The sequence below is a fragment of the Anolis sagrei genome, chromosome 6 (assembly GCF_037176765.1).
Source record: "Anolis sagrei isolate rAnoSag1 chromosome 6, rAnoSag1.mat, whole genome shotgun sequence".
In the NCBI taxonomy this organism is placed as follows: Eukaryota; Metazoa; Chordata; class Lepidosauria; order Squamata; family Dactyloidae; genus Anolis; species Anolis sagrei.
In genome coordinates, this window is record NC_090026.1 from 112,640,728 (window position 1) to 112,664,556 (window position 23,829).

The 23,829-nt window shown below is 41.1% G+C and overlaps 1 protein-coding gene across 1 annotated transcript in view; it reads right to left on the reverse strand.

Annotated features, from left to right (window-relative positions):
• Positions 1-23,829, reverse strand: part of ITGB1 (integrin subunit beta 1) — a 50,110-nt gene that overhangs the window by 12,663 nt on the left and 13,618 nt on the right. The window contains exons 2-9 of the mRNA XM_060782508.2: positions 18,308-18,371; positions 17,931-18,016; positions 11,504-11,726; positions 5,698-5,868; positions 4,386-4,624; positions 2,149-2,304; positions 1,468-1,563; positions 1,013-1,102 (exon numbers count right to left, since the gene is read on the reverse strand). Of these exons, the coding sequence (XP_060638491.2) occupies positions 1,013-1,102; positions 1,468-1,563; positions 2,149-2,304; positions 4,386-4,624; positions 5,698-5,868; positions 11,504-11,726; positions 17,931-18,016; positions 18,308-18,371 (1,125 nt within the window). The remainder of the gene's footprint in view (positions 1-1,012; positions 1,103-1,467; positions 1,564-2,148; positions 2,305-4,385; positions 4,625-5,697; positions 5,869-11,503; positions 11,727-17,930; positions 18,017-18,307; positions 18,372-23,829) is intronic.

Genomic DNA, 23,829 nt, shown 5'->3' on the forward strand with positions numbered 1-23,829 from the left:
TAGGTAATAACCCAAACTTTGAATTTGGCCTGGAAATTTGTCGGCAGCCAGTGGAGCTGCTTTAATAGAGGCATGGTATGCTCCCTATAACTAGCGCCAGTTAGTAATCCAGCTGCTAATCTTTGCACTAACTGCAGTTTCCGAACCATCTTCAAAGACAGCTCCACATAGTGTACATTGCAGTAGTCCATTCTTGATGTAACTAAGGCATGGGCCACTGTGCCCACCTAGAGAGAACATTTTAATTGAATCTGTCAATGAGGAGGGCTGACTGTATGTGTATTTTCTTGTATATATGAAACAGATCTGCCTCAGAAGTGTTAGGCCTATTAGTTCTTGTTTTCTTTGTCTCTTACATAGTTGAGCCTATCAAACTGTCTTTCCAAAAACATGCCTCCTTGAATAAGGATACATGTTTTTCAAACCCTAATCTTTACTTATGAATATTAAACTGAATATATAATGACAAAATAATAGAAAGGAGAAATGCAGCCTGAAGACAGAGGCTTCAATGTTCCAGAAATAAGAGGCAAGATTGCCAGTTTCTGCAAGTTTCTAGAAAACCTGTCCTTCCCCATAAGAGGAACAAGGGCTCAATCCATGAATGTTCAAAGCCTCTTATTTGCTTACTTATTACATTTCAACATAAAAGGTTATAAATGTAATTAATCCTGAAGTCATTGAAGACGAATAACCCCTAGAAGCTCATCAATGGGTTTCACCTACTACTTCCAGGCCTCGGCAAAGATTTACGGTTGGACAGTTTGCAGGAGAGACACACTTTTCAGAGCACTATTTTACATGACCTTACTTTCAGCAGCAACCCCAACACAGAATGTTACAGTAACCGACTTATACTGTCCTTCTTTTGGGACTTACTAGAATAAGTACACCCTACATATAATTCAGACGTAATGGAGTTGCTGATCAAGAGAGACAGGTCATATCCTTCATAAAAACTAATGTTGCCTTTGGCAGGAAAACTGAAAGTGACTCACTGAAGCAGACTTACATTGTATGCATCAATAATCAGCTGGATCACGTTACTGGAATTTGAAGAGAGTGTTCCCACTGCAGACTTTGGAATCAGATTCTTCAACTCCTTTACATACGAAAAGTGAAAACAATATTATATTAAAAATATAACAGGACAGCGAGATTAATAGTTCAGGTTGTTGGATGCAGGGCCCAGTAGGCCAACTTTAAAAAAAATGTCCTTGATATAAAATAGTATTTCCATTATTCACAGGCCTAGAAGGCAATTCACATTTGAAGATTAAGATAAACATACTATTTAGGTCAAACTTCACTGGGGAAACATAAAAACTGTTGATACCCAGTGTTTCAGCTTTCCTGTATATATTTCAAAAGTTTCCTCAAATAAGCTACTTGTGAGATTGCAATTAAGCATCCAATAAATTAATAACAGATGCACAACAGAATAAATGTATGCCATTCAATCTTTACCTTGTAAACAGGTTGAAATTCTTGGGTAACAGCAAATATGATCTGAATATTATTGTCACTTAACTTCTGAACAAGGTGAGCAATGGAGGGATAGTCCTGAAAATGAAATTTAGATAACATTAAGAAAAACGTATTTTCTACATATTTTAATGTGATATGTGATATGTTATCTATACAAGAAAAAAGATGCTGATCACAATATATTTCTTTTTTTAAAGTAAGGTAAAGGTTCTCCTTGACATTAAGTCTAGTTGTGTCTGATTCTGGGGGTTGGTGGTCATCTCCATTTCTAAGCCGAAAAGCCGGTGTTGTCCGTAGACATCTTTAAGACAGGAAATAACACTTTAAAACCAGGAACAGAAAATTTTCTATCCTCCAGGGTGACTGTTTTGCTAGAAGTTGACCATAGGATTCCACTGGAGAACCAAGATAATCTTACAAAGAACATTTCTCTACTCAACGTCCAGCATAAAGTGACCATACAGTCTGTAGGATCTAGGGATTCCAAGTGAGGTATTCACTCAGGTTAAAAAAGTAGAATTTTTAGTGGTTTTTTCCACTTGTAAAGGTGGAGGGCCTAGTGTGCTGTCTGGTGTCTACAGCTGTTTATCTTCAAGGCATACTAATAACGTGTGCACACTGGAGTATTAGCTAAACAAGCATATCATTAAATATACTTACATAATAATGGCTCATTGTGTACATATTATCATCTAAATGACATTGTCCGTCATTTGGTAAAACAATTCCACCAAGTTTCCCATCTCCAGCAAAATGGAATCCAGCATCCGTGGAAAACACCAGCAGGCGGGTGACATTTCTCCATCCGATTTTTGACTTAGAGAGAAAAAGAACTTTAATAAATAAGTGCAGGTATACTTCAGCTAATGAAGCAGATGTCTCCCTGGGTAACAAAAAAATTCATACCAGAGGCAGAAATAACATGGAAAGAATAAGAATTGGTTCCTGCACTACAATGAAGAATGGCAGGTCAGTGTTTCAGCAAACATTTTATTGAAAACTACATGCACATATGAAATGAAACAAAAGGGTCAGGTAATGGGTTACTGTGAGTTTTCCGGGCTGTATGGTCATGTTCTAGAAGCATTCTCTCCTGACACATCCTCACAACCTCTGAGGATGCTTGCCATAGATGTAGGTGAAACGTAAGGAGAGACCGCTTCTGGATCATGACCATACAGCCCAGAAAACTCACAGCAACCCAGTGATGCCAGCCATGTAAGCCTTCGTCAAGGACAGGTAATTCCAGGAATTACTTTTTTATTTCAAGAGCCCCTACTTTCTATGATTTCTATGGTGTTCTACGAAAGGGTCTTCAAAAAGTTTCCACGCTTTTATATTTTCATTGGAAATGGTGAGGATGGGAGGAGGAGTAATTATTTGTGTGAAGAGTATCATGTGACTAGTCTGACTGGCAAGCCAGGTGACCTTGCAGTTTAGTATAAGAGTTGTCACACTGGTGAAGATGGCTGTGAAACTTACAAATTGCACTGAAGAGGAACATGCTGTCATACTTTTTTGTGGGCAGGTGTGCCAGGAACACAAATACATTTCTGCATCTGTGTTCAATGTGGGGATAAAGTTCTCTCTTGTAGAGTAGTCTATGGGTGGATTGAAATGATCAAAAGTGGTGTGCTAGTGTCATGGATACAGAGTGTTCTGGACATCCAGCTACAGTCATGACCATGGGGAACAGTGGTTCTCAACCTGGGGTCCCCAGATGTTTTTGGCCTACAACTCCCAGAAATCTCAGCCAGTTTATCATCTGTTAGGATTTCCGGGAGTTGTAGGCCAAAAACATCTGGGGACCCCAGGTTGAGAACCACTGATGGGGAATGAAGAAAGAACCCTGGAACTGATTCACATCAATGAAACAGTGATTCAGTGGCGATGCGCGCAACTAAAACTATTTTTTGCTGATGGTATTAAAACGTAAGTACAATGTTAGGAAAAATGCATCATGAAGGAAGGTGATTATCCAGAAAAGTGATATAATTTGTTTTTTAAAATCTAACTAAATTGTATTTTTTTAAAATGCGGAAAAACCTTCATAAAAGCAAGTCTAGAAAAATTCCAAAACTAATTGGGCTGTGAATCTGATTGATAAAATGGGGAGGGGGATGTTACATAAAAAGTGGGTAGTCATTTCTACTATATTTTGCATTTAGAAGTGCCAATGGGGGGCTATATAGAATCATTGTCCACGCCTACATGAAAGTACATTCTAAGACCTTCTGGCACCCTATTATCTCCTAACATAACTGGAATGAACATCTGGACATTGCTGGTTTTAGTACCTGGATTGGATTTTTGGGGGCCTTGTGCAACCTGTGGTGGGCCACTGGGTGGAAACCTTAGACCTCTGAGATCTGCATCCCTGCATTAAAATGCTCAAGGCAGTTGGGTGTGTCCAAACCACCAGCCATAACAAAGAAGTTTGGGATATAAGTCTCGTTAGTCTGACTCTGCATAACTGCTTCATATGTTCACATCAATCACTCTGAAGTTAGGAGCTGCAACAAGCCCAAATGGACTTGCAAGTACTTGATCATTTTGAACATGCCCACAAACTTCCTTCTTAATATTTTAACGCTTTACTGTTACAGCTCATGGTTAAATTGTGAATTATGGCATTGCAAGATTTGCAAACTTTGGTTCTGGTTTTCATTTCTTATTTTTCTTTTTTCCCCAACATTAGTCACAGCACCAGCAATATCTTGTTCTTTATTACAGTCCACTAAAAAACACAAGTGAAATGTACTTTTGTTCCAACATTTCCATCCATGTTTGCATGGCAAACTGAAATGTAATAGATCCACTGAATCTGAAAACTAACAACAAGTATGCAAACCACCTGCACTTACAACAGAAGTGGAAATAAATTAAAATATACTCACTCCACACACAGCAACCTGCATTATGGCATCAAATCCACCTTCTGGAGAATCCAAATTGCCAGATATCTGTTGGTCACCTACAAGCTGATTGAAGAGACTTCCATCGCTGGTAAAATTGAGTACATTTCTGTAGCTAAAAGGACTGGTACAGTTGAGGTCACCTGTGCAAGGATTCCTGAGTTTGGCAGGTGTGGTGCTGATGTAAGGCATTACAGTTTTTTCAACAAAAGAGCCAAAACCTAAGAATAAGACAATAATAATAATAAACACAATTATCTTGCTCACTACATTGAAAAGCACCATGTGGAAAAAGGTAAAATTGTCAGTAGGTTGTCTTTCTTTCTCAAAACAACGTTTTCTTCCCCTACAAGCTTAAAAGCACTTTTAACCATCCTGGCTCAAAACTTGGGAATCATGGACCTTGTAGTTTGGTGAGGCACCAGCCCTCTTTGGCAGAGAAAGCTAAACACGTTGTCAAACTACACCTTCCACTATTCCATAACCTTGAGCCATGGCAGTTCAAGTGGTGTCAAACTGCATTCATTTTACAGTACAGATGCACCCCAAAATTTCTCCAATTACATCCTGTCCTTCCCTTTCCCTCCTCTTTTCCCTTTCAAAGGCACATTATGCTAACATCACTGATACCAAAACAGACAAAGGTTTGTAAGCCAAGCACTAATAAGAGGAGTGGTTGAGTGAGATGGATATGTGTAGTGTGGAGAAAAGGAGATGGAGAGGGGACATGAGAGCTATATTTACATATCTGAAAGGATGTTCCATTGAAGAGGAAGAGGCAAGCTTGTTTTCTACTGCCCTGGATACTAGGAGCTCTTCCAGATAGCCATATAACTCAGAATATCAAGGCAGATAATCCACAATATCTGCTTTGAACTGGGTTATCTGAGGGCCTTTCCGGATGGGCGCTATATCTCAGGATCTGATCCCAGGTTTTCTGCATTAAAATGGATTATAGGAGTCTCTACTGCTAGATAATCTGGGAGAAACAGAAAACCTGGGATTTTTGTTTCTGTGTCAGGAGTGACTTGAGAAACTGCAAGTCACTTCTGGTGTGAGAGTATTGGCCATCTGCAAGGACGTTGCCAAATGATGCCTGGGTGTTTTGCCATTTTGTCCCTGCATGGGAAGCTGGAGCTGACAGATGGGAGCTCACCCAGCTCCTGGGATTTGAACCGCCAACCTTTCAGTAAGCTGTCCTGCCAGCACAAGGGTGTAACCTATTGCGCAACTGGGGGCTCCAATTTATGGTTAAGAAGCGCACAAAATTCTAATAATCAAACATCATACTTACCAATTCGAAAGTCTGAAGTGATGTTCTTCATTTTACTCATTAGAGAAGTCCCAAGGCTTTTGACATTTTCCAAATCATCTTTCATAGAGTAAGAGAGGTCCATAAGGTAATAAAGGTCAATAGGATAATCTTCAGCTCTCTTAAACTTCAGTGAAAATGTTTGTGGTTCCCCTAATGCAAAAAAGTAATAATGGTAAGACAAGATTGCATATTATTAGCGGTCAATAAATAATCCAAAAATAAATACTTTGCCTATTAAAGTTCTTCCAACCCACATCTTAAAACAATTATCAGGCAGAAATCATCTTAGAGAAAAACAATTAATTGGCTATTAGATCTTCCATCGAATTTATGGATGATAAATCTTAGAGGTTAGTCATCTGATATCCTAATTTCTTCACAGATATCAATCAGAAAGATTATTCAGATGTGAAAACCAACTGTGTAAAAATGCTCATTGATAAATTAGAACCTAAATTTCATATAACCATACCAAGAAATTGGAATTTTCAAAGATGAGCAGAAAAGTAATGATCTGGCGAAAAAGGCAGCACCAGTAATTCTAAAGATTTCAAGAGTTCCAATAAACTACATTATTAACGAATTATACTCTTCATTACTGGCAAGTAACATCTAATGACCTGCTTTGCAAAATGCCTTCTTTTTGGAGCCACAAATTATACATCTCCAATGTGAAACTGCAAATATTTTAATTAAAATAGGGGTGGGATTCACGTTACCCTCCAAATGTAGTTACACGACAAGCCTCTACAAGCAGTAGAGTTAATGATGAAGAATACTGGAATTAATAACCCAAAATCCATAGCTCCCTCACCTAGTTTAGAGGCTCAGACCAACTACCTCTTGGTGTTGTGTTGTTGCATGCCTTCAAGTCATTTCCAACATATGGGAACCCCAATGCTCCCCATTTTCTGGGCAGAATTTGTACCTTTGAGGCTGGGAATGTCTGCCTTGCACAAGGTCAACCAGTGGGTTTCCATAATTGAAGAGGGACTTGAACCCTGGTGTCCAAAGTCATAGTCAAACAACACTGGCTCCCTAACATATTTATATCCCAGCCTATATCAGAATATCTCAGGGTGGATGTAAAGTATGATAGGAGCATTTGTCCCTTATTGTATTGCGCCAAGAAGCTATTCAAGACCTTCCAGGAGATTCCTGTAATATTGAGTAGAAATCATGTGCCTCTGAAGATTTTGTTGGACTGCAAATTGTTAGCAATGTAATGATAACAAATGCCAGAAGCTGCTGTCAAACAACATGTGAGTCCCATCACTGCTTTAAAAAAATTCCAAAACAGAATTAGATCAATGTATTGTCAAAGGCTTTCATCGCCTGAATCACTGGGTTGTTGTAGATTTTTTGGGCTGTATGGCCATGTTCTAGAAGCATTCTCTCCTGACATTTCACCTGCATCTATGGCAGGCATCCTCAGAAGTTGTGAGGTCACAACCTGAGAGGAGATATGATAGCCATGTATAAATATGTGATAGGAAACCACAGGGAGGAGGAAGCAATCTTGTTTTCTGCTTCCTTGGAGACTAGGATGTGGAACAATGGCTTCAAACTACAGGAGAGGAGATTCCATCTGAACACAAGGAAGAACTTCCTGACTGTGAGAGCCGTTCAGCAGTGGAACTCTCTGCCCCAGAGTGTGGTGGAGGCTCCTTCTTTGGAAGCTTTTAAACAGAGGCTGGATGGCCATCTGTCAGGGGTGATTTGAATGCAACATTCCTGCTTCTTGGCAAGGGGTTGGACTGGATGGCCCATGAGATCTCTTCCAACTCTTTGATTCTATGATTCTATGATACTTGCCATAGATGCAGGTGAAACACCAGGAGAGAATGCTTCTAGAACATGGCCATACAGCCTGAAAAACCTACAACAACGCAGAATCAGATCATTTTTAAAGAAAGAATTGTATTTAATGCAAATTTAACAGAGGATGCTCATAAGCAATTGGGAGGAGCTCAAAATCTGAAAATGGGGAATAGGTTTGCTGGAAGCAAAATGTGCCACAAAAGTGTGGAAGCCCTAAATATTTCCTGTTTTTGAGCAGCACTTTTCTATTTTCTTGTAAATATGTTATAGCTATACAAAGGGTAGGGATTTCTGAAGTAGTCCCAATTGGACCTGACACTCACCTATTAAAATTGTTCAATTTTCAAGTTTTTGTAACCTTCTGCCTCCCATGTTCTGGCTCCAAAACTAGACTGACCAACATCTTTCCTTCACTTGTATCTTAAATCATTAACTTAGAAATATCTCTAGCTTAAATTCTAACCGTCTTCAGTTATTGCTAACTCCCATTAACCTTAGACCTAAGGCTGCCAGAACAAATATGGGACTTTTCCGAAACATGTACATAAACACAGAGCCACATATTTATAATATGTATAATATGTATAATATGTATAATATGTATAATATGTACATAAACACAGAGCCTCTCCAGACGGTCAACACCGAAATCAGATTGACTACATCCTTTGCAGCCAAAGGTGGCGGACATCCATCCAGTCGGTGAAAACAAGACCTGGGGCTGACTGTAGCTCAGATCACGAACTTCTTATTGCCCAATTTAGAATAAAACTAAAGAGATCAGGGAAAATACACAGACCAGTTAGATATGATCTCACTAACATTCCTAGCGAATATACAGTGGAAGTGAAGAACAGATTTGAAGGACTAGATTTAGTAAACAGAGTCCCAGAAGAACTATGGACAGAAGTCCGAGACATTGTTCAGGAGGCAGCAACAAAGTACGTCCCAAAGAAAAAGAAAACCAAGAAGGCAAAATGGTTGTCTGCTGAGACACTGGAAGTAGCCCAAGAAAGGAGGAAAGCAAAAGGAAACAGGGATAAGGGGAGATATGCCCAGTTAAATGCGCAATTCCAGAGGTTAGCCAGAAGAGATAAGGAACTATTTTTAAATAAGCAATGCATGGAAGTGGAAGAAGACAACAGAATAGGAAGGACAAGAGACCTCTTCCAGAAAATTAGAAACATTGGAGGTAAATTTCAGGCAAAAATTGGCATGATAAGAAACAAAGATGGCAGGGACCTAACAGAAGCTGAAGAGATCAAGAGAAGGTGGCGAGACTATACAGAAGATCTGTATAGGAAGGATAATAATATTGAGGATAGTTTTGACGGTGTGGTGAATGAATTAGAACCAGACATCCTGAGGAGTGAGGTTGAATGGGCCTTAAGAAGCATTGCTAACAACAAGGCAGCAGGAGACGACGGGATCCCAGCTGAACTGTTTAAAATCTTAAAAGATGATGCTGTCAAGGTGATGCATTCCATTTGCCAGCAAATATGGAAAACACAAGAATGGCCATCAGACTGGAAAAAATCAACTTATATCCCCATACCAAAAAAGGGAAATGCGAAAGACTGCTCAAACTTCCGTACAGTGGCCCTTATTTCTCATGCCAGTAAGGTAATGCTCAAGATCCTGCAAGGAAGACTCCAGCAATACATGGAGCGAGAGTTGCCAGATGTTCAAGCTGGGTTTAGAAAAGGTAGAGGAACGAGAGACCAAATTGCAAATATCCGCTGGATAATGGAGAAAAGCAGGGAGTTTCAGAAAAACATCTACTTCTGCTTCATTGACTATTCTAAAGCCTTTGACTGTGTGGATCATAATAAATTGTGGCAAGTTCTTAGTGGGATGGGCATACCAAGCCACCTTGTCTCTCTCCTGAGGAATCTGTACAAGGACCAAGAAGCAACAGTAAGAACTGACCACGGAACAACAGACTGGTTCAAGATTGGGAAAGGCGTACGGCAAGGCTGCATCCTCTCACCCAACCTTTTTAACTTGTATGCAGAACACATCATGCGATGTGCGGGGCTGGATGAATGCAAAGCTGGGGTGAAAATTGCTGGAAGAAACATTAACAACCTCAGATATGCAGATGACACCACTCTGATGGCCGAAAGCGAGGAGGAGCTGAGGAGCCTTCTAATCAAGGTGAAAGAAGAAAGCGCAAAAGCTGGGTTGCAGCTAAACGTCAAAAAAACCAAGATTATGGCAACAAGAATGATTGACAACTGGAAAATAGAGGGAGAAACCGTGGAGGCCGTGACAGACTTTGTATTTCTAGGTGCAAAGATTACTGCAGATGCAGACTGTGGCCAGGAAATCAGAAGACGCTTACTTCTTGGGAGGAGAGCAATGTCCAGTCTCCATAAAATAGTAAAGAGTAGAGACATCAGACTGGCAACAAAGATCCGCCTAGTCAAAGCCATGGTATTCCCTGTAGTCACCTACGGATGTGAGAGCTGGACCTTAGGGAAGGCTGAGCGAAGGAAGATCGATGCTTTTGAGCTGTGGTGCTGGAGGAAAGTGCTGAGAGTGCCTTGGACTGCGAGAAGATCCAACCAGTCCATCCTCCAGGAAATAAAGCCCGACTGCTCACTGGAGGGAAAGATACTAGAGACAAAGTTGAAGTACTTTGGCCACATCATGAGGAGACAGGAAAGCCTAGAGAAGACAATTATGCTGGGGAAAGTGGAAGGCAAAAGGAAGAGGGGCCGACCAAGGGCAAGATGGATGGATGGCATCCTTGAAGTGACTGGACTGACCTTGAAGGAGCTGGGGGTGGTGACGGCCGACAGGGAGCTCTGGCGTGGGCTGGTCCATGAGGTCACGAAGAGTCGGAGACGACTGAACGAATGAACAACAACAACAACAACACACATATTTATACCCACAATGGTAATAATAAACTATACATCCCAGATATAAAGATTTCTCAAGACCCATATTTAGACAATTTCCTTGCATGAACCATATGAGCACAAGAAAAGAAACAACAGAAGTTTCACATATTTATTTATGTTTACTTGGAGAAGTCATGGGGATTAATAACCATTCACATGCTACTGAAGTTTTTATTCTGGATGCAAGGTATGAATGTGTCTCTCTTTATGAATCTTACATGTTTTGATAAGATAAAGATGAAAATAGTCAGGAAAACCCACACAACAATTATCCTATGTGATATATAAGGAGCATTGGCCCTGCTTGATGCAACATACTGAACTGCTAAAATTACAACCGGGACCAGGCTGTGGCACAGCTGGTTGGGAGTCAGCTGCATTAAAATCACTACTGACCAAAAGGTCATGAGTTCGAAGCCAGCCCAGGTTGGAGTAAGCTCCCAGCCATTTGTCTAGCTTGCTGTCAACCTTTGCAGCCTGAAAGACAGTTGCATTTGTCAAGTAGAAAATTTAGGTATCGCTTTATGTGGCTAATTTAACTAATTTACGATGCTATAAAAATCTTCAGCAGCATGCAAAAGAATGAGGAAATACTCCATCGGTGTCACAAGTGGATGGTGAAGTGACAGCTCCCCTGGTGGCCAGAATTCGAGCATACCCTCATGAAGCTGGAATGTTAAATAGCCTCTGTGTGTCTGTCTATATATGTTGTGTGTCTATGGCACTGAATGTTTGCCATGTATATGTACATTGTAATCTGCTCTGAGTCCCTTGGAATATAAATACTGTTAATAATAAATACATACCAAATGAAATCAAGCACTTGCATCAAGGTTGAAACCCAAAAGAACACCAAAACCACAGAAAACATTTGTCACAGAAATCAGTGAACTAGAAAATGGTAATGTTCTCCAGATCTTTGCAATCATGGGCAACTCATATCCTTCTCGATTATCACTCTCTACTCTACTCAGAGCCACATTTTGGAAGGTAAATCTTGAAGCCTTTTTATGAATACCAAACACCCCAGGATAAGGCATTGGGGATATCCTTACCTATCCGAAGCTTTAACCGTACTTGCTGGGGCTGAATCTGGGTAATGTCTTCTGGCTTAAGACTCTCAGCAGCTCCTTTGACACGATTTGTAACTTCTTTGTTTTTTAGCATCTCTTGAGAGCCTCTGGGATTTTCTATTTCCTCAGGAGGGCAGCCCTTAGTTTTTAAAACCTCCAAATCATCACATCGCGCTGAAGTAGATTCTCCTTCTTGTAAGAAAGTCTAAGAAACACAAACAAGATCAGCTTAAAATGGTTTATGACAGGGTATTTTGTACTTTAATTTTAGACAAGATAACAAAAATCCAGTCTTTTGAAAAAATTGTTCCACTCTTTTGAAAAAATTAAAACTCCAGATTGTGATTCTAGCAAAGGACCCCATACAATTGAGAGATTATATGCACCCAATGACGTGTGTTTTAAACTACGAGCCTTAAAATAAACCAACCTTTTTCATTTGCACAAGGAATGAAAACATAATCAGAGCCACTTTAATCAAGTTTGAATTCTCATCATTGATTTATTTTCTCTTTAAGAGCAGAAACATGTACTGTATTTTAAAAATCCTTGTAGGAACACAAATAAGACCTAGAATCATAGAATCATAGAATCAAAGAGTTGGAAGAGACCTCATGGGCCATCTAGTCCAACCCCCTGCCAAGAAGCAGGAATATTGCATTCAGATCACCCCTGACAGATGGCCATCCACCCTCTGTTTAAAAGCTTCCAAAGAAGGAGCCTCCACCACACTCTGGGGCAGAGAGTTCCACTGCTGAACGGCTCTCACAGTCAGGAAGTTCTTCCTAATGTTCAGATGCAATCTCCTCTCTTGTAGTTTGAAGCCATTGTTCCACGTCCTAGTCTCCAAGGAAGCAGAAAACAAGCTTGCTCCCTCCTCCCTGTGGCTTCCTCTCACATGGCTATCATATCTCCTCTCAGCCTTCTCTTCTTCAGGCTAAACATGCCCAGCTCCTTAAGTTGCTCCTCATAGGGCTTGTTCTCCAGACCCTTGATCATTTTAGTCACCCTTCTTCCTTATACTAGATCAGTCTCTTGATCCAGAAAACACATTACTCTTTACTGGGCTGCCTGCTTTTTTCCTAGTTGGAATATATTTCTTTTCAGGTGACACCTACTCATTCCGGTGTTTTTGAAAATGCAAATATTGGAAGCTAGACTTAGGACTTTCTTATAAAACCCACCTTTTTGGTGTCAGAAGCTACTTGAGATAACTGCAAGTTGCTTCTTGTGTGACAGAATTGGCAGTCTGCAGAGACATTGCTCTGGGGATGCCTGGATGTGTTACCATCCTGTGGGAAGCTTCTCTCATGTCCTCACATGGGATGCTGTGGCTGACAAATGGGAGCTCACCCTGTCTTGCAGATTCGAACCACCGACCTTCAGGTCAGCAGTTCAGCCAGCACAAAGGTTTCATCTATTGTGTCACCACAGCTCTCTATCATAAAATCCACTGCCTCTGCACTATGATTCTTTACAAATACAGGGAGTCCGTGAGTTACAAACATCCTACTTACATTACTAATAGTTTAAAGGGGGGTGAGACAACAGGAAGTGAGAGAAATCTACCCCTTGGAAGGGAAATTCACTCCTGAAAAAGTTATCATGGGAAAAAATTGTGTCTCCACTAAAGCTTTCTCACCAATCCTTGTTTCTACAACAAGCCAAATTGTTCAAAATCCAATTATCACAGGGACAGAGAGGTGAAATCTTCTGAACAAGGGCACAAGTAGCAAAACAAACACCAAAGGGATGTGAATTCTTCCCAATGCCATCCAAAGCATACTATCTATCTATCTATCCATCCATCCATCCATCTATGGGTGTAGTTAGATTTAAAAATGCACCTGTTCTGACCTACATACAAATTCAGTTTAAGAACAAATCTACAGAACCTATCTTGGTCGTAACTTGGGGACTGCCTGTGCTTCAAAAGCATGTGTTTTGCTCTCCCCCAGCAAGGAATCCCCTTTCAGCACACCAGGAATGGTCCTGAAGAGGACAGGAATTAACTGATCCAGCCCTTGGAATGCAACAATGAGTCACACCATGATTTCAATGACCTCATCTGCAAGAATCAATATGTGAATCAATGATATTTTACATCAAAAGCCAAGTAAAGAGAGCGACTCACAGATGCAGGCTAAAACATTTAACATTTTACACATATGTTTTGTGCCTGACAACAATTCCTGTAATTGCCACAGAAGTGTGGTCGCAAAGGCAGGAACTGCTGCTAGCTATCTTTGCAAGCTAGCCTATTTCACACATGCTTCTCTTCTAATTATATATTCAAGAGAGGAAATTGAAATAAACACAACCAACAAAGTAATCTTCCAGCTTTGAGATGATATGGGATGTTAATGTAAGTAACCAGCAGAAATAAGATGATCAAACTAAGCTTGGAAGAAACAACCCAGCAAGTTGAAGGTTTTCTTTCTGGGATAAAGTAGTAGAAAACTACTCAGCATCTCAGTGATGAGTCATCTGTACAACTTATGCCTAGGCCATGCCGTTTCAGTTTACAGTAGCGGAGATTCCTGTGTTAGAATCCTTTTCTGGAAAAAGAATGGGTTCAGGGGTCTAGTGTCCTGATATTGTCAGACATATTAAATATTAACTAGGTATTTTTGATTACAAAAGTGTGAGTCAAGCACTGAAAGAGTGAGTAGGCAGAAGCCCATTGGAGTTAGTTTGCCTCAGTGAAGGGACTCATCAGTCAGTGTGAGTAGGCTTCTCTGTGAGGTATGCCTCACAGTATGATTAAGGCCTGATATGAGAAGTCGTGGTATGAGAGAAGCTTTGTGTGTAAAGCTCTAGTATAAAGACTGCTGCATGTAAAACTACTATGTATTTGTTTATTTGTGTTATAGAAACTTTGTTATTGTAAACAGTGCAACTACGGACTGTTGTGTGTTTTCTGGGCTGTATGGCCATGCTCCAGAAGCATTCTCTCCTGACGTTTCGCCAGCATCTATGGCAAGCATCCTCAGAGGTTGTGAGGTCTGTTGGAAACTTGGAAAATGGAATTTATATATGTGTGGAATGTCCAGAGTGGGAGAAAGAACTCTTGTCTGTTGGAGGCAAGTGTGAATTGGCCACCTTGATTAGCATTTAATGGCTTGGCAGTTTCACATGTGGCTTCTTATTGCTTGAGGGAATCCTTTGTTGAGAGGTGATTAGTTGTCATTCCAGGCGGTTGTAAATACAATGAGCCTATGGTGTTTTGAAAGTTCTTTTGGCTGCGAGAAATTGTGGGCTAGTATCTGTGTCTCTGCAGCGTAGAAGGAAAGTCAGGGAGCACAGTAGTGCAACTATATTATTTTATTATTTTACTACAAAGAAAAGCATTCTTAATAATAATAAATGTTTATTTTTATAACCTGCCTCCATCTCTCTGAAGAGACTTGCAAAGGGACGAGCCAGAGAACACAGTTAAAACATAATGCAATAAAACAAAACAAAACAAAACCAAATAGAAACGTATCACAATAAAACATAACATCATAAAAACATTACCATGGGAGCAATAAAGTGCTGAGTTCAGAGGGCTCTGAGTTTGTGCAAAATTCCTAGATAGAGCTAAGGGAAAGTGCAAAAATTCAGTGGAAGGGATGGGAGAGTAATGTCCTTGGGCGTTATAATGTCAGGCTTGTAGAGTGGAGGGCTATGCTAAAGTGCTGGAACTTAGGTATTAAAGGGCCAATTCTTTGGAACTTCCTAATCAAAGGCACAACAGAACATCAATGTTTTTAGGTTCTTGCAGAAGGGTAGGTGACAGTCTGATCTCCCTAGGAAGAGGGTTCCAGAGCTGGGGAGTCACCACCGAGAATGCCCTCTCCCTTGTCCCCATCAACCGCACCTGAGACGGAGGCAGAAGCGAGAGGAGGGCCTCCCCGGATGATCTTAGGGCTCGTGTTGGTTCATGGGGGATGAAAAAACATTGGTATTTGTGTTTTTGTTCTTTTTATCAGTTTGGGCTACTGCTACTGGATTATACTGCTGCTGCTAAGTTACTCTGCTATACATTTATGAGGAGGGGACCAACACATATTCCAGCCCATATTACCATTTCCCAGCTCTGTGGAAATATGTACACGGGATCTAATATCAGACCATATGGCATTTCAGAACTGAAAACAGACTTAAAATGTATATAAAATCCTCTGTTTTCCTGCCCATCCTCTTTGTCTGTATCTAAAGTTACTGGTCTTCTAATGTCACCGGAGAATATAATTAAATCCAGACACACAGACTCCGAAGAGGAATGGTTTTTAAATAGCTATGAGAGAATGCTCTATATGGAGAGTGGAGGGAGTGTAAAGCAGCTATCCAACTGGAAAAGAAAGGAGACAAATCCTAAAGAGATTAGCTATGTAATTCTCTCTTTACTCTCTTAATTCATACCCTAATGTTTGTTTTTAAAACACTTTCTTGTTCATCTGCTCTCGTATTAAAAACAGAATTGTTTCTAGAAGCAGAATCTGTTGCCACGATCAGTCTGTGTAATTCAAATGTATTTCTAGCCCTCTTCACCTGAGATTAAAAAATCAGCAGGTCATTTCAAGTATAGATATCAGCTCCACATACTTGTACAGTACACCCCTATTTCCATGTATATATATAGGGGGTCACATGGGGAAACACCACAGTGTGAACAAAACTATATAGGGAAACAGATTGCAGCTTCAACAGTCATTTCCACTAGCTTTGTAAAATGGAAAAGATAGAAGGATATGCATGGGACAGAATCAGAGCTGCAACACAGCTGCATTATGCTATTAGGTAACTTAAAAGCTATCTTTTAGACATTAAAAAACATTCCCACCTCACAACCTCTGTGGGTGCTTGCCATAGATGCAGGTGAAACATCAGGAGAGAATGCTTCTAGAACATGGCCATATAGCCCGAAAAATCTACAACAACCCGTTCCCACTTCAGTTTATTATATCCTTCTAATCTGGTGCATAAATGCAAAGGCTTTTGAGAATCTCCTCACCTCCCATTCTCATCAAGGTCAACCTACTCTTATTAAAAGTCTCCTGAAGGAGGACATATTTGTAAAATACTAATAGCTGTGGCTGGAAACCAAATACATTACACTTGTTGGCCTGAATCCAGATTTAATCACACTTAAGAGCAGATGCACTGAAATGAATGGAACCTGAAGTCAATGACAGCCAAGTATGATGTAATCAGAAACTAAATCATTATAGTGTGATTCATGTATCTATAGATTCGATATCCATCAGAGGTAGAGTTAGGTAATCAAACCTCCCATTGGACTACTGCAAGCTACTGCAAATAGAACTGCTTTGGAAGATGACCCAGAGGTTTCAAACATCTCAGTAACACATATCAGAATATTAAGATATATAGCAGGGCAAAGGCACACTTTAATGATCCCATAGGAACTGCACTACTTGCTTATGACGCTGGTGCTTTCATCCAAAGTCCTAAATAGCCATGGTTCCAAATACCTAGACCTTTTCTCCATAGATCCACATATCAATTTCTGAAGGCCAATGCTTATTGCATGGCAACTTAAGAAACAGCATTTTCTGTTCGGTACTATATATAGGGAATCCCTCATGATCAAGTATGATTGTCTTCCAAGGGTAGAGTCTTGGTGGTAGGTCCATAAGTGGCTATGGAGAGCTATTCTGGATCTACATGTTCTTCCACAGTGAGGACATTGGTTTCTAGATCCAAGATGGTCTCTATAAGGTTGGCTTGATGCGCCTTCCTCTTGATGCATTTCTCCCTTTTGCCTTCCATTCGTGCCTCTTCAAAATCCACAGCGACCTCCAGTTAGAGAGCTCAAGGGTCAGGGCTTCCCAGTTCTCTGTGTTTATTCCACTTCTCAAAAAGTAAGCTTTAAATCCATCTTTAGATCTTTTGTTGTCCACTGACATCCCGTCTTCCATTCTTGAGATCATGGATGAAGCAATGCCAAACTTTTCATCTGCTTGGCCTGAATCATTTTGCCATTGTTTTGTCACTGTATTCATTACTTTCTCTGCTAATATCTTTTGATTAAAGATTTTCAAGTATTCAAAACACAAAAAGAGGTATATTTAATATTTTTTGCCAGACACTCCTGCCATTCTCTACCAACATCTTAAGACCGTTCAGTTTGCTTTGGATCAATCATAACATACTTCTCCTACAGTCAAGTTGGGAAAACGTATTTACCAAGGTTGGCCAGTTACAAGGTCTCCACAGTCTTTTTATAAGGGTTTCCATTACAAATTGCTCATATCTTTTCTCCTTTTCCCCCCAGAAGCTGACTAAGTCCAATTGTTTCCATTCGCAGTTGCAGCTATTTTGTTAATGGAAGGAAGTTCTTAACATTCTGTGCAGAACTGGTCACAATTTAGCATAGTAGGGAAATTAAAGTAATACATACTACATTTTTGCACCATCCACAATTTGGTCCAGCTTGTATACAATCAGCACATGATTTTGCATTAGCTGCTATACAAATATTCCCACCTGCAAGAAAATATGAAGAAATTAATTGGGGGTTTTTGAAATTATAATGGCACAATCATTAACTGAAGTCAACCTTACACACTTGCAGATTTAACTTTTGTGGATTTTATTATTCTCAGATTTGATTAATATGTTCTCTTTTTAGGAAACTCTAGATCTCACTATGTATATGCAAATAGTTTCTTGCATAAAATAGAAATAAGTGATGGTCCCAAACTCCATTTGGTAACACCTGGTAGACTATGAAATCAATGAATAATAACAAAAGCAATGACAAATATTACTACTTGCCTTGTTGGGCAAATCCAAAGACTATGAGGCAGTTTAATAATCCAAGACACAGGAGAAACTTTATCTGCAAAATAAAATAGAGTAACATTAGTTTCTATTTCTTCAACTGGCGCTTACACCAGTTGTAAAAGAATGCATCAAGAGTCAGCTACTACTGAATACACAGCACCATTCACTGCATTTAAAAATGATACAATAGCCTTACAATGGTCTTAAAAATCTTACTATAAGTTAAGCATTCCAGTACCAAAATACCAAGAGGACATATCTGCTATTCAAGATGTCTCTGAAAATAAAGATCTCTATATTGTATTTCACCTGAGAATTTCTCTCTATTTTCTCCAAAGTTCCTAAATAAACTACTACTAATTCCAAAAGAAAATGTTTCGCTTGAGGCCTTTTACATGATGTTCTGTGAAGTTTCTATTTTTTTTAATAAAAAGGAACAACATAGGTCATAACCAAATTAATAATTTTGGTCCCAAAAACCTGTCCTTGGCTTATCCCCTGAGGTTAACTTATACATAAGTATAAACAATATGTGGATTTTTCTATAAAATGTTTTGCCTTTTTTAAATTTTCTCTCTGCCAGACCTTTAGATAACTTGGGGCTTCCAGTTCTTAGGGGTATAAATACCAATAACTATCCCTTTCTGCCCTAATTTCATAACAAGAAGTACACATGCCATGCCCATATTCTTCCATCATAGTGGGAAAGCATTTATATCTCCATAGGAAATATACATAGCGTCTTCTTCCAGCAAGTTAGAGAAGCGGGGAAGATGTGCATATTCTGCTTCCTCTGCAGTAAATCTAACTTCTGCCATTACTTTTTGTTTCCATGCCTTTCAGATCAGTTAATGCGATCCCACAATCCAAAAGGAGGACACAAATCTTATATTAAGACATTTGTGCATGTAACTGGTATGCATAACTTGCAGTCCAAGTTTGAGACACTTTAAGGTTAAATATCCCTTACAAGATACGGTTATTTCAAGAGAATAGTCTGCCTGTTTGATGTCACCAATCCAACTATGAGGTAATATGGATATGGCTTCAGGTGGTACAATAAAGGTATAGGAGGAAGATGAACAACCAGACATGACAATACAGATTTTGTTACATTTGTTTATACAAGGAGCATCTGTTCAGACACAGTATGAATCAGGCTCAAATGGTGGCTTGCTTCTATGAGCAAGGATCAGTTTTTGCACCTCAGAGCAACACTCCTTAATTGAGTCAATCCGCACACCTACTGTACCAGGAAGCGATGAGTAATAAAGAAACACATTTGCATATGGGCAGTAGGTCTAAATTACTTCTTAGTAAAAGGATTCACTTGCAGGAGAGCCAGCATGATGCAATGGTTGGAGCATTGAACTATGATTCTGGAGACTAGGGTTCAAATCCCTACTCAGTCACAGAAAGCCATGGGGTTGGTTTTTTTTGTCGTGTCAGGAGCGACCTGAGAAACTGCAAGTTGCTTCTGGTGTGAGAGAATTGGCCATCTGCAAGGACGTTGCCCAGGGGATGCCCAGATGATTTGATGTTTTTTATCATCCTTGTGGGAGGCTTCTCTCATGTCCCTGCATGAGGAGCTGGAGCTGATAGAAGGAGCTCATCCGCCTCTCCCCGGATTTGAACCTGCAACCTGTTGGTCTTCAGTCCTGACGGCACAGGGGTTTAACCCACTGCGCCACCGGGGGCCACAGGGTGACCTTGGGCAAGGCACTCTCAGCTTCAAAGGAAGACAAAGACAAACCTCCAAACAAACTTTGTCAAGGAAATCTCATGATAATTATTGTCTTTCATTGCTTTTATTGTTTTTATATGGTTTATACTATATGTTAATGTTTTAACTATTTTTATATTGTTGGGGGCATTTGAATTATGCCAATTGTAAACCGCCTTGAGTCGCCTTCGGGCTGAGAAAGGTGGTATATAAATACGGTAAATAAATAAATAAAATTATAAGTAAGCCTTAGGTCACCATAAGTCAAAAATGACTTGAAGGCATATAATAACAAGACCCATGTAGCCCTTTTGAATACAAAATACACATCAAAGTGATACTTTTCATTGTGTGGACCAAAGGGCAACAAGGCATTATACTAGCTTTTGTAGTTTGCTGACTTTTTCTTCAGGTAAGAAATCATGCAGAAGAAAACTTTTAGTGTCAATCACAGGCCTATATTTGCCTAAGATCTCTTGTTTAATGTTTCAGAGAGTCTTGATGGAAAGCTGATGCAGGTAGAAGCCCCACCCCATTTTGGTCGCAAAATCTGGATTTAACCACTCCACTTTCAGCCTCAGCACTCTCCCTTGCAATAGGTACCTGCAAGGTGGGTAAACTATCTCCAACCTGTATCGCAAACTGTACAGCTAACAAATTATGCAGGCTTCATCCACTTATTCAACAAGTAAGGACCAGGGCATTGTCAGAAACTGAAAACAGTTAAAAATAATCCATGTGTATTTTATATTTTAGCTTGGAAATGAAAGACTGAACACTAGATCATGCTGAGTCGACTGAGAGAGATTTAAAAGAAAACTCAGTGTGTGGAGTAGTCTTAGAACATGGTTGAAGGAGCACACCAGAGTCAAATATGTGGGTGGTGGTGGTGGTGGTTGTTGTTGTGTGAATTCAAATAATTTAGTTTTTCTTCTACTGAGCCCACTATCAAATACTTAGAAGCCAACAAATTTCTAGGTGGCAGTTACCCATGAAAAGACAGACAAGACAGGTTTCTTGCAAGCCTTCATTAAATGCCTAGGAACAGTTACATTTACCAAATCAATACTTTCCTAAATTGTGAAATTATTTCATACCAAGAGATGAACAACTGATTTAATTTAGATTCTTTTCTAAACTGTCTGACAACTGGTATATAAAACACATACACATGCTGGACAATTGGCTGAGGCATAAAGTATTAACTTGGATTTGTAGGTTGCTATTTTTTCCACCTCTGGCCATCATTTCACACATTCAAAGTATCTACATATTATTTATTTATTATTTCTTGCATTTATTGACCGCCCCTCTCAGCCCGCGGGCGACTCGGGGCGGTGAACAACAACAAAGGAGACAGTATACAGTGAATCACGACGATACAAACCAGACAGATACAACACAACATATACTTATACTAAAAATCCGCTTCGTCGAGTCCTGGGGTCATAGCCGAGATTCGTAGTCCTAGTTCATTCCAATGTCATTCAATACACTCAGTTGAAGGCCTGCTCGAAGAGCCATGTTTTCAGGCCCCTACGAAAGGCCATCAAGGAGGGCGCCTGTCTAACTTCAGCAGGGAGGGTGTTCCACAGCCGGGGGGCCACCACCGAGAAGGCCCGCTCCCTCGTCCCCGCCAGACGTGCCTGTGAGGCAGGCGGGACCGAGAGAAGGGCCTCCCCGGATGATCTCAAGGCCCTCGTGGGCTCGTAGGCCGAGATGCGGTCTGCAAGATATTTTGGGCCGGAACCGTTTAGGGCTTTGTAGGATAACACCAGCACCTTAAATTGGGCCCGGTAGCAGATTGGCAGCCAGTGGAGCTGGGACAGCAGAGGCGTTGTATGCTCTCTGCGTCCAGCTCCCGTTAACAACATGGCTGCCGCGCGCTGGACTAGCTGAAGCTTCCGGGCCGTCTTCAAGGGCAGCCCCACGTAGAGAGCGTTGCAGTAGTCAAGGCGGGATGTGACCAAAGCGTGTACCACCGTGGCCAAGTCAGACTTCCCAAGATACGGGCGCAGCTGGCGCACGAGCCTAAGCTGTGCAAATGCTCCCCTGGTCACCGCTGAAACCTGAGGCTCCAGGCTCAGCGATGAGTCCAGGGTCACACCCAAGCTGCGAACCTGCGCCTTCAAGGGGAGTGCGACCCCGTCCAGCACAGGCTGTAACCCTATACCCTGTTCGGCCTTGCGACTGACCAGGAGTACCTCTGTCTTGTCTGGATTTAATTTCAGTTTGTTCGCCCTCATCCAGACCATTACAGCGGCCAGGCACCGGTTCAGGACTTCGACGGCCTCCTTAGTAGCAGGTGGAAAGGAGTGACAGAGTTGGACGTCATCTGCGTACAGGTGACACCGCACCCCGAAACTCCGGATGATCTCACCCAGCGGCTTCATGTAGATGTTAAACAGCAAGGGGGACAAGATGGAACCCTGAGGAACGCCACAGGTCAACGGCTGCGGCGTTGAACAGGAGTCCCCCAGTAACACCTTCTGAGTACGACCCTCCAGAAATGACCGGAGCCACTGCAGAGCAGTGCCCCCGAGACCCATCTCTGCAAGGCGCCCCAGAAGAATACCGTGGTCGACGGTATCGAAGGCCGCTGAGAGGTCCAGGAGCACCAACAGGGACACACTCCCCCTGTCTAGCTCCCGGCGCAGATCATCCACTAAGGCGACCAAGACCGTCTCGGTACCATGTCCCGGTCTGAAACCAGACTGTGCCGGATCCAGATAATCCGTGTCTCTCAAGAATACCTGGAGTTGTGAGGCCACCACGCTTTCCATGACTTTGCCCAAGAAGGGAAGATTGGAAACAGGCCGAAAGTTGTCCAATTTAGTGAGATCAAGTGATGGTTTCTTCAACAGCGGCTTTATAACAGCCTGTTTTAGGCTCGCTGGAATCTTGCCTTCCCGAAGGGAGGCATTAACCACCACCGTTACCCACTCGGCCAATCCCCCTCTGGCCTCCTTCAGAAGCCAGGATGGGCAGGGGTCTAGGATGGACGTGGTGGGTCTCATTCCTCCAAGTACCTTGTCCACATCCTCGGGTTTCACAAACTGAAAAGAATCCAACAAAATCTGACAAGCAGGTGCTTGTGTCACATCCACGGAGACTGCATCTAATGTGGCGTCCAGCCCGGAACGGATCAAAGCGACTTTTGGGTAACTGAATGACCTGGCCCATGTCTGATATGTATACATGATATATAATATATAATAATCTAAACATTTTGAGGGCACCACTAGAAACTCTTGCTTCAAAAAGGCCCCACAGCTGAAAAAGTTTGAGAATCCCTGATTTAATTAAATGACACATTATTTCCCTCCATAACTCCTTTTAGAAGAGGATGTTCAGTTGTTTGTTGTTGTTCGTGACCTCATGGACCAACCCATGCCAGAGCTCCCTGTCGACCATGGCCACCTCCAGCTCCTTCCAGGTCAAGCCAGTCACTTCAAGGATACCATCCATCCATCTTGGCCTTGGTCGGCCCCTCTTCCTCTTTCCTCCCATTTTCCCCAGCACCATTGTCCTCTAAGTTTTCCTGTCTTCTCATGATGTGGCCAAAGTACTTCATTTTTGCCTCTAATATCCTTCCTTTCAATGAGCAGCCAGGCATTGTTTCCTGGAGTATGGACTGGAAATACAGTTTTGTATAATGTTCAAATCCACATTGAGAAAAACAAAGTTAGAGGGAAAGGCGGTGGATTAAGATACAGTAGCTTTTTGACATTTATGAATTAAAACTCAAAAAAAATTATCTAATTAGTCATGTGATGAACTAAGGAAAGTA